Raw genomic sequence first — 11,630 nt, 5'->3', positions numbered from 1 at the left:
TTTGGAAAATGGCTGCAATGAAACAAAGAGTGAAAAATTTAAAGGGGTCTGAATACTTTCCGTACCCACTGTAGATGCAACTGTTAGAAATTTGATATTTGAAGACTATGTAAAACATGTGTGGCACAAAAGCTGGTCCAATTTGTTCCTCCTTTTTGATAGAAATGCAAAGAAAAGTCAATGGAAACCTCAATTTCATCTTCGAAATCAACATTGCAAGACTTGATTTTGAATCAGCAGCATGTTCTAGTTTAAGTGTTGATGCTTCAAACATATGTCACATCCACTGTAGTACAGACAGACCAGATTGTAACATTCTGTGTCCGTCTGTCTGTCCACAGACTGTGGCTCTAGAAGAGCTAAACTCCGAGTATATTGCTCTAAAACGAGGAGAGGGCAGCAAGGATGATCTGAGCGCTGTTCTCATCTCACTCAGGACACGTTACAACGAAATCAGAGCTAAGGTGGTAACAGTCAGCTGTGGCTAGTCAGTGATAGTCCAAGCAGTTAGTTGTGTGTTATGTGCTGATCAGTTTCTATCTATCTTATAAACAGTAGTCAGCATGTGTGTTTTTTTATTTACTTTCTTTGTATTGTAGTATGATGCACTCCTAAAAAAGAGGAGCCAGACGGATCTGGAAATAGCTCCTTTAAAGGTGAGATAAGAGAGATACAGCTTTTTTTTTTTCATGTGTCCATACTTCTGTTGAAATGCTCTGAGCTGTGGAGTTTGACTGCCGTCCAATAACAGGCCAAGCTGTCTTGCCTGGTGGTGAAGTGTCAGGAGAGGAACAGCTTGTTGGTTCAGATGATGAAGGCCATGCAAAGACAAGGCTGTGTGGACTCTACACTCACACAGCAGGTTGAGCAGCTGCTCAGTGACGCTGCTCTACAGGACTACACTGCAGCATTCACACCTTGGAGCAGCGGGAAGACCCGGGATTACAGCACTGGGTTTACACCAGGATTTATTTCTAAATTACAAGACTACACGGGCGGATTCACACCTGATCAGACATGCTCTACTATATCCCCACTTGTAAATCAGCAACGCCAAATTGGACTCACATCTGAATCTGGGGTGAACTGTAGAGAACAAAAAAGTGAAAAACACACATCTTTAGTCAGAGCTGAATCCACAACAAATCGTCAAGACTGCAGTAGTGAAGTCACTAATGCACCAACAGAAAAGAAAAACTCACCCGTTCCAACCTCAGCAGTGCTTGAGCATGCCCATGTCCAAGGGACACCGTCACGTGTTCCAGCACTAAAAGAAAGCTCCATCACCAATACAGCACAGGTGGGAAATTACAAACTTATTTGTATTGGAGTATGTTTTAATTTTAAAAGCTTGTTTTATTTCTTGGGCTAGCATTTTAAGAGCAATACACCATAACTGCATTCATTTGGTAAAATAATTATTCTATAAATAAACCTGATAGCCAGCAGTTCCCGGCTTCCATAGTATATTGTGTTTTGTTAATTAAACAAATGCTACAAAACCTATTCGTAATGATGGGCAATCACTTCTAAAATCATAAGCACACAGTGAATGGGAACCAGGATATAAAATGCTCTCTTTCATTTTCTAGAACATATAAATAAAGAACAGAAGTAACAACTGAAAGTAAAATATCTAAACAATAACTAATTAATTAAAAACAAAATGTAGAAAATACACTCACCCTACCCTTCTGCCAGTCCTCTTTACTGTTGTTAAAGGGAGAATACCTTTTCTAGGATACAGATGGAAGATAAAAAGTAAGCCACACCTTGTCAAAATATGAAAGTTTTCCCCTCAGAGTGCACCTAATTCTTTCTAAATTTAGCATGTTTGTAAGATCACTAAACCACAGCTTAGTTGTGAGAACATCTTTCTTTTTCCAGTGCATAAGAAGCTGTCTTTTTGCAGTGATTAGACTATAGACCAGTAAACATTGCTGGGCGTTTTTTAATTTTCTTAACTATTCCAATCTTCCCAGAACAATGAGTGGTTCTGGTTCTAATGGAATTATAAGTATTTCAGATATTAATTTGCAAATATTGAGCCAAAAGGCCCTAACTTTAGGACACAGGGCAAAACAATAATATGTCATCAGCTGAGAGGCATCTGTCACAAGTACGGGAAATCTTACGGGCCATTGTGCATCCTCTCCTTAGAGTAATTACACCCTAATTTAAGAGAAATTAGGTTCTAATTAAAGCACTGGCATTAAATGATAGCTTCACAATTTTTCAAGGTTGTCTTTCAAGTGGTTTTGCTTGCTGTACTCATTCCTCCTGTTCATAAGCAAAAATGTTTGCACGAAGCTGCCACTGAGTCATTTCTTTACTGTCTTTACAAGTTATCCCAGTTAATTTGACATTAACACATTAGTGTTTAAAAATGTTAGACAACTATTTTTTTGCTCTTTAAATTGTAAATTCAATTTAAATTGAATTTTCACACTTTATGCACACTGAAACACTGATATGTCTTTTCTCAATCCCACCATAGCTCTCTGCCTCGGCCGGTGGACCAGAAAAATTTGGATTTCCTCACCAAGATAGGAAAAGGAAGTCCTCCCCTGATCCGCCCAGTTTGACTCGATCCTTACTGAGTCCGACTCCTCCCTCCTCCAGCACACCTGGCAGTCTAAGCAGGAGGCTGAGTAGTCCTGAGAAGATCATCAATCTACATGAGCAACTACAGAAGACCCTAATGAGCAGCTATCAGGTACACTGAAGCATTTTGAACATTCGTCATTACACATAAAGATGTGATTACATCTAGCCAGATATTATGTTAGTGAATGTTAGTATGTGTCTACTAAATGTTTTTCTCTTCATTTCAAGGATCCAGTGAACAGAGGAAGAGGACAGCAGCCCAGGAAAAGTCTCTTATTTTCAGCTCCGGCAGAACTGAGACCAGCCCCTCAGATAAAGGACGGCCTTAGTTCCAATATACCATGTACCAACTCTCTCCCAGTCTCTTCTGCTGCTGCTGCTGAGAGCCAAGCTAAGCACACTCCAGCAGTGATCACCACAAACAAGTCAACAACACTTTTTAATGCAGTCGCCTCTAGATCTTCTAATGTTGCATTCAGTCCCAACATGTTTACTCACCAACACTGTAAAGCAGATACATCTACAACTACAATATCTTCTCCTTCTAGCTCTTTTAACTTTCCTTTTGCGACTATGGCGCCTTGCAAAGCCAAATCCACGTCAAGCAGTCACATCAATGTAACAACATCCTCAAAACTGACACAGAAAATCACTGCTATCCCTGACATATCGGATGCTAAACCTACAGCTTCTACTCTTCTAACTCCGAGGACCACCACCGTTAACCCTGGTGTCTTAATATGTTCTGACACTGATCCGAAAACCACTGCCTCAGACAAAACTGCCCCTAACGTGTCAACTGCCTCCGAGGCTAATCATTCTAGCATGCTTTCTAAAATGGATGGTGTTGCCCCGGCATATCATGGACTTGTATTTTCTTCATCCTGCACTCAACCTGCTCATTGCTCTCCTGAGAGATCCAGCAAATCAGCCAGAAAGTCCACTACTGCTCTTGAAAAGACAAAGACTGCAAGACCCAAACCAGGTAATGCATATAATCAACATTCAAGATTATTTACACAAAGGCAGAACACACCAATATTAAAAGTCCTGGTAGAAGAAATCTATTTATTGATTTGACAATAAAACAGCATTCGCTGAAACTTTGCACATGTACGAGTTATAGCTTCGGTGCACAAAATATTGCTGTTTACGATTATGGAATATTACTTTTTGCTTGTACACACCTGCAATGTGATTACACCCAGCTTAGATAGGGACCATTCTCTGTTTCTTTATCTTGCATTTGAAATGTTGTAACAAAAATGCCAGCGCAAATTCTGGCAGTTTGATGTTGTCCTGTTTATTACACACATACAGTAAAACACTGCAGAACATTACTAAACATGTAATAAACTGCTTAGGTTCAGTAGTAATATCAGTATGCGGTGAGTCCTGTTATGTTACTTTATTGTGGTATAATTTTATAGTTAAAAGATATATATACATTTATATGTGTGTGTGTGGATATATGTATATATGTATGTGTGTGTGTATGTACATATATATATGTGTGTGTATGTGTATATATATGTTTATGTGTATATGTATGTGTGTATATATATGTATGTGTATATATATATATATATATATATATGTATGTATGTATGTGTATAGATATGTATGTGTATATATATACACGTATGTATGTATGTATATCGTTTTGATGACTTTGATTTACAATGTAAATAGTCATGAAAATAAAGGAAACACATTGAATGAGAAGGTGTGTCCGAACATTTGGCCTGTACTATATATAATTATAAAATATAGTTATAATATAGATAAGAGTGCCTTGTATTGTACCCTGTGTTTACAGTATTACAAGCATTGTATAAGCAAGAGAAGGCAATGTGCTTGATCTTTCTTTGTCTGATCACCTCCAGAAGCTCCAGCTGAGGTTTGCTCTGTTGAGGTCCTCAAAACAGTGGGCCAGAGCAGCCTCATGATTGGCTGGGAGAGGCCGCCACTCGACGAGCTTGGCTGCAGTAATGGCACATTTGTGTATGGATACAGGGTAAGCAGAGCAAACTACATGGACTTTATGTATTTGTTTGTTCTTGTACTTATTATTCTATCTCAGGTGTTTGTAGATGGGGACTTCCACAAATCGGTCATGAGCTCAGCGTGCACCAAGGTATCACTCTCCTAAAAATTGTGCAATATTGTATCCTGTTATCAGTCTAAAAATGAAACTTGATAACCGCTATTAATGTACTGCATACTTTTCTCCTTCTACAGTGTATTCTGGAGAATGTAGATCTGAGTGTCCCTGTCCACATCACTGTCCAAACACTGGGCTCTAATGGTCTCAGTTCAAACTTTGTCCACACCATGTACAGAACTTCAGTCAGAACAGACCACCACTGACTCTGTGTCCTGGGTACAGAAAAGGTGATGTTGGCTAAGGTCAATAAGTAAGTATTTGCAAAGGTAGTTCCCAAGCCTTGTGAGGGGATAGTCAGAGGAGGGGTGATATAGTCCAACAAGCCTGCATGTGATATAGGAAAGGGAGCCAAATCGGAATAGCTGGCTGAATGTCATATTTTTTAAACTAGGCAGTTCACACAAACTTAACATGGTTGTATCATATCACAGTTTGTGGGTTGGTAGGAACACTAGATACACAAATGTGTGTGCACAGGTACTGAAAAAGTGAGTTTTTCTAATGATATGTCCCCTTTAATGATACCTTTTCATGCCAACAGTTAATTCTCCTCTGTTCTGTGTGACAATCTATTTTTCCCTTTGTCCTGTGTATCCGACCTTCAGTGCACAGCCATCTATAGCTGCAGCCCTCTGAGGGGCCGTCCTAACCTCCACCTCATCAGACAGCGAGGGAGATACACCGTCACCCTGCTGGGATACCCTCAGGCTCAGGTCAACCAATCAGAGAAATCTCACGTTGTCCCACTTCATACTTTATTTACACATTGTGACCTGTGGCTGGCCGCTATACCACAAAACAATGTCATACAAAATAAGACCCCTGTTCTTGCGCTGGAGTTTATCTGCGTCTTAAAGCAGGTGAAGAATCGCTTGATCCTTGATTCAGAGTCCCACCTGCTGGATTCACCTGACAAATGATTTGAAATGTTGTGACAGCCAGGTGAAAGTTCAGAGTGGCTGTTAATCAATCAAATCCTGACAAAAAATTGATTCCTCACTATAAACTGCATAACGCCAAGATCAATCACACTGTCAAAAGCTGCCGGTGACACTAACATTTGCTAATATTGTTAGAAAGAAAATATTTTACACTGTGTTTGACAACGAGAAATCATGTGTCATGTTGCTCCATTGAAGATCCCCGCTGCTGCCTCTCTGGACTCTGTGACGTTGAGAGCTGCCAAAGGGACACTTACTGTATCAAAATCCTTTTTTAAAGAGACACATGCTGTAAAATGTGCTGAAGCAACATTGTACCCGCAAGTCATCTTACTTGATTTTTACACACAAAGCCAAATACGAGAAAAAAAGGATTCACTCCAAACACTCATGTTTCCTTCTCCTTACAGGTCTACGGGATTACTTCAAACACAGGTTTATTTAAGTTCTGAAATTTGCACACAGTCATTATTGATATCTAGAAGATTAAATAAAAAAAAACAAGATTGCCACTGATATTTTTTGTAAAGAGTATTATAAAGATGTCAATGTACAACAAACTGTGTGTTTTTGTCGGAGTGACACTTTGTTTTTCATACCTAATAGATGTCATGTTTGCACGCTCATATTGTTTTATACAATGTTCACAACACACATGATGTTCTTTTGCTACTTACTGGATGTACGGGTGTGGAGTGATCATGGCGCAGCAAAAGTATTTTTCTATCAGTAACAGAAAATATTGATTCCTTATTGATTCCTTACAACCGTACAAAGAATAAATGTTTATATAATATTAACTGTCATTCAAGTGTCTGTGTGTGTATGTAATAAACCTTAACACATCCCATTAATGAGAGAGCGACAAAGAGATCTCTCCCATTAAATACAAACTAGTCACATCACCAACAGCTAAGTGAGAGAAGATGTATCAGCAGCTAAAAAAAAACGAAGAGCTTAATAATAACCTGCTGATGAGACAAACTCGTCTCATCAGCTTTGGGAATTCCTCTGAGATCGTTCATACTCAGCATAAAGAGTACCGTGTGTGTCATTTCTCTTATACTCCTTATTCTGCTCTTTTCCTTTCTTACTCTCAGGATACTCTGTACGAACATCACACACAACAAAAACTTCTCATACAGATGAACCAAAAGATTTTTAAATAAAAGTAAGTAGATAAATAGTATCTTGAGTACTGTGCTTAGGTTTCAATTTGAGATACTAGTTTTGGTTTACAGTTTATTGCACTTTATGATTCTACTCCTATAAAATTAAGATGAAACTCTTAAGATATTTATTTAACAGCTTCACCAAATATGATGCAGTTCTCGATTAAACTACCCAACACGTAAAATATTTCAAAGTAGCACCATTACGACCACCTACAACACTAAAACGCTACTGACACATTAATACATCAGCATTAGTAATCTATTAATATTATAAATAACACAAACAAGAGACATTTTCTGCATTACAAGTTCTTTTGCTTGAGTAAAAGGGCATTTTAGTAAAAATACTTAAGTACTTTTACTTCAGTGAATTTTTTATTATCGGACCTTTACTTGTAATGGAGTATTTTTACAGTATTGCAACTTTAACTTAAGTAAAGTATTTTAATACTTACTCCACCACTTCAACACATCACAACAACAACAAATAATATCAAACTTTTGATAAGTAAAGGAAGCTCAATAGTTTATGTACTTATTCTGTGAATTTTATTGTATATTATACAGTATACATAAAACCTTTTTTTTATCTGTAGTTGCATATTTATTAACAGTTGTCCAAACTCGACATAAGTTGACTTTATATATGCAAAAGAATGGGGTGCTTTTTTTTTGCGGCTTTGCGTTTTGGATCTTTTACACCTGTCATATACCTGTTGGGTTTAGTCTCGCTTTGCCAGACCCTCCTAGTTGGGTTAAACTCAAATTTGAGATGAACTAGCGGGCTATTCTACTCCTGCACTGCACCAACTAAAGAAGCTCCAATAAAAACTGCAGTGCAGCTCAGCTGGACCCACAGGACTCTCATTACAATCACCTTAATTTCTAACACACAATCCAACATACAGGATGCCTCTGTACAGTGTTTAAGGTCTTGTTTATATAAATTAATGACCTCTGTCTTAATTAATTTTCCATGCTGGATGATGATAAACTCAGCTCTGACTATACCAATGTAGGCCAGCATTGGAGTTACAGCAGAGAGTTATGGGGGGTCTGACAGCTGGGCTCAAGCTTCCTGTGAGAATATTCTGCTGTTCTGCTGTTGACGTTTAAAGACACTTCTGGAGCTTTCTGTGGCATATGTGGCTGAGAGTTTATTAGCACTGCAGGGGATAACTCCCTCTTGGAGGAGTGTGTGGGGTGTGTGTCATTAGCAGGGCGGGGGCAGATAAGAACGAAGAGAGGGAGCAATTGTGTGGTGAGTTTTTAATTTTGTCCAGAGGGGACAGTGTCACTCCATCATGCCAGAGACACTGTGAACGTCCTGGGCTCAAGTGGGATGGCGGTCTGAAGCCGACTTCTGGACCCCCAGGGCAGTGTTTGCTGCTCACACCCACAGATAAGCTCTAAAAGTGGGTTTCTCCCACTGCTGTGTCTGGGCAGATGGGTCTTGATGCTGGAAGGTTTTGTTTTGGTGTTGAGTTGGCATACAGCAGTGGTGTGGTTGTCATACTGTTGTGTGTGGTGAATGCTGGAACTTGGATATTGTAATATTATGCAAACATAATATGGTGCTTAAAATGTCATCACAGGACAAGTACCAACAGCTGAGCACTTATGCTTTTTGAATGTGTACAGATTTGGCATTGTGGATCCCGTCTATCTCTCCTCGGTGTTAAGATGCCTCCTTTATTCTCATCATTTGTGTGTCTGTTGTTGTGGCCGTATCAGTCCATCTCAGTGCCTGTTATATTTAGAGGCAAAGCACTATCAGAGCTCACAGCTGGCCGCCTGTGATTCAATTCTGACAGATCTACAGCATTCAAAGCAAAAGCTTTTTTTCTCGCTCATTTTTCCGCCCATTCCCCCCCCCCCCTCTGTTTTTCTCTCACTGTCCTCTTTTCTGTCACTTCATCTCTTCTTTTTGTCCTCTTTTTCTATACGTTCACCTTCATACTTCAAGCCAATTTCAGTTCTTTTGTTGTATCCCTTTTCTTCCTTGTTTGCATTGTTTCTTTACACACCTTAATCTCTCTGTTTCAACTCAGTCTGTTTCATACTATCCTCATTTTTTCCTTTCATCTTTACCATTTTCTCACCCACGTATTTTATATTAGGCTACAGTTTTATCTTTTTTATTTGCCCCATTTTTCCAGTTGAATTTGAAGTGCTTTATTGTCGTCATGAAACTCTATCTGTCCTCCAGCTCCTCTTGATTCTTTTCTTCTCCACTTTAGTTCTCTTTCAGTTTTTTTCTACATCTTCATCATCCAAATTGCCCATCAGGTACTCTCCACCTCCTACCAGGCAGAGAAACAAAAGCTTTATTACTTTTGCAAATCCATGTTGTAACTAACATCGAGTAGTGCAACTTCTAATTTGGGGAGAGACAATAAATTATCTGCTATTACATCATTGAATCTGTTTGCAAAGGCAACCCTGATCTAATTAATCATAAACAATGGGGGCGGTAATAGAGACGCATGTTTATGCTAATTCCCCCACACAGTAATCTTCTTCATGCTTAATAGCCAAAACAACAGTGGCGCATCAGAAAACAATCCTCCCCCTTATTTTTCTATGTTCAATCGCTTTTTTTGTTTTATTTCCCCCACCTCTCTTCCTTTGTTGTTTTCCTTTTCTCTCTCCTCTCATGTTGTCTTTATCCCTCCTTCCTCTGCTTTCGTGAAGTGTGGAACTTCAGAGTCTGCCTAAGCATTCCATGGCAAACAACCCAGAGATTGTTTGGGATTTTTACAACCCCCTCGTTTCTGGCAGACCCCGTAGCTCATTCCCCTCCTTCTCCATTAGTTCTCTCTATTTCTTCTGTTTTTTATGCCTTTCATTTGAATTTATATTGTTTCACTTTTTTGCCTTTCTCTCCACCCCATAGTGTCTGTTTACATCTATTTTTTCATTTCTCATCCTCTTAACTTGCTGTTATTGCTGTTTTGCCCCCACATTTTGCGTGCTAGTGCTCAGTCCAGTATATGTGATGCAGGACTAAATATAGCCCAGAACATAGGCAATATTAACATTTAGTGTAGGATTGTAGCAGTGGCAGAGAGTAGCTATGTACATTTACTCAAGTACTGTACGATTCCAGGCTTCCTGTACTTGCATCTTTTCACTCCACAACATTTCTCTCAGCCACAATTAGAAATTACTTTGCAGATCAAGATTTTACACACAAAATATGTGATGGGAATTATCACCTTTTAAACGCATGAAATACATTAACACCCACACAGCAACATTTTCAACTGAGTAGTATTTATGAGTTAATGGGCTGTAGAAGGGGTTAAAGAAGAAGACTATATGTATGTATATATGTATGTGTGTGTGTGTGTGTGTGTGTTTGTGTGTGTGTGTGTGTGTGTTTGCCTAGAGAGAGAAACAGAACGAGCTCGGTGAGTTTGCTATGCATTGTGAGGAACTGTCCATTGTCACTGGTGCTGAAAGTGGATTACTGCTTCCCTATTTAAAAGGGGAGAACCGTTTGATAAGCAGGATGAACAAAACGAAGAAGATGAAGAGAGAGAAAACCAAGAACAGCTCATGAGATTGCTTCATTAAAATGATGCATGAAATGAAAGGAAGCTTTCTTAGAAACTGAGGTTGTAAGAGCACCTCTAACTAGCTATAGTTGTCTCGCTTTGACACTAAGTTTATTTCTTCAACACTCTCTCTCTCTCTCTCTCTCTCTCTCTCTCTCCATGCTCACCTCACTCCCAAGCAGTCACTTACTTGGCTGATGAACATGTAGAGGTGGAATGGAGAAGGCGGAAGAGAAGGAGTGGGGGAGGGAAAGCAGGGGGAGATAATTGTTTCCTTTTTTTTCTCCCTCCAGCTCAGCAGGACAAAAGGCGACACAGCAAGAGGAGCACACTCTCCTCTGCTTCTTTCACTCTGTTGAATTCATACACTCCACCAGAAGAAGTTATACTGATTGCCATTTGATCCAAGAGTTCTGATTTGGACCTGGAAACCCCTGGCCCTGCTCAGCCTGCCAGGTCGCTGTCAGGATGGAGGGATGTGCCAAGCGAAGCAAACAGGGACTTGTCAAGTTTGCTTTGTCCCTGCACAAACTGGTCACTGGGAATCTTAATAAAGGTATGTAAGTGCTTTAATGTGCCTTTATTGGTTTGTATTTGTGCAAGTGCACACACATGTTTATGTGTGTAAGTTCTTTCACAGGAATTCATATTAGTTGCAAGTACTGAAAGAAGGGTTTTGTTAACAGTTACAGTTGTTGCAGGCATTAGTGTCACAATAGCTGAAGTGAAAGTCCAATCCACCTCATCTTTCATCTACAGCTCGTACAACTCTTTTCTTTACTCTTTTCTTTACTCTCTCCATCTCGACTCTTGTCTGCAGTTGACCTCGTTCTGTTCAGTATGTTCTCCAGAGAGGACCGAAAGAGACAGAGATGAAGGAAGTAAGAAGCTAATAGAGAAGAGAGATAAAGTTGATATAGGGCAGAGAGAGAGTGAGTGTGTGTGCGCGCTTGTAATGAATGTGAGTGATAAGTGGGGAAAAGGAGCCCGTACACACATTTCTGACAGTAAGGGGAGGGTTTAATATTGTGTTAATTGGTTATTATTTGGTGTGTGTGCCTGCCAAGGGGCCTGTGTTTTGTGTGTGGATGCAACATTAGAGTTGTATTTATAAAAACAAATCTCATTCAGGTGCAGTTATTGTCGAAGCAGCGCAGGGAAATACACAAAAAGCCTCAGA

At 39.5% G+C, this 11,630-nt stretch overlaps 2 protein-coding genes and 1 long non-coding RNA gene across 5 annotated transcripts in view; 2 read left to right on the top strand and 1 right to left on the bottom strand.

Annotated features, from left to right (window-relative positions):
* The window catches only part of LOC117951445 (trichohyalin-like), a 7,655-nt gene extending 7,042 nt beyond the window's left edge, over nucleotides 1-613 (top strand). For both annotated transcript variants that reach the window (XM_034883132.1, XM_034883133.1), the window contains 2 exons: nucleotides 337-464; nucleotides 600-613. In XM_034883132.1, coding sequence (XP_034739023.1) covers nucleotides 337-354 — 18 coding nt within the window. In that variant the 3' untranslated portion in view covers nucleotides 355-464; nucleotides 600-613. The remainder of the gene's footprint in view (nucleotides 1-336; nucleotides 465-599) is intronic.
* The window catches only part of LOC117951474, an 18,092-nt gene that overhangs the window by 2,661 nt on the left and 3,801 nt on the right, over nucleotides 1-11,630 (bottom strand). Inside the window, exon 2 of the long non-coding RNA XR_004658192.1 lies at nucleotides 5,341-5,343. This is a non-coding gene — a long non-coding RNA (uncharacterized LOC117951474). The remainder of the gene's footprint in view (nucleotides 1-5,340; nucleotides 5,344-11,630) is intronic.
* The window catches only part of LOC117951467 (Kv channel-interacting protein 1-like), a 43,791-nt gene continuing 42,874 nt past the window's right edge, over nucleotides 10,714-11,630 (top strand). Inside the window, exon 1 of one of the 2 annotated variants that reach the window (XM_034883177.1) lies at nucleotides 10,714-11,006. In XM_034883177.1, coding sequence (XP_034739068.1) covers nucleotides 10,919-11,006 — 88 coding nt within the window. In that variant the 5' untranslated portion in view covers nucleotides 10,714-10,918. The remainder of the gene's footprint in view (nucleotides 11,007-11,630) is intronic. The other variant, XM_034883178.1, reaches the window with a different exon arrangement.

This window comes from Etheostoma cragini, chromosome 10 (genome assembly GCF_013103735.1).
Source record: "Etheostoma cragini isolate CJK2018 chromosome 10, CSU_Ecrag_1.0, whole genome shotgun sequence".
In the NCBI taxonomy this organism is placed as follows: domain Eukaryota; kingdom Metazoa; phylum Chordata; class Actinopteri; order Perciformes; family Percidae; genus Etheostoma; species Etheostoma cragini.
The sequence above is the reverse complement of the archived record's forward strand: the minus strand, read 5'-3'. Positions and strand labels throughout refer to the sequence as shown.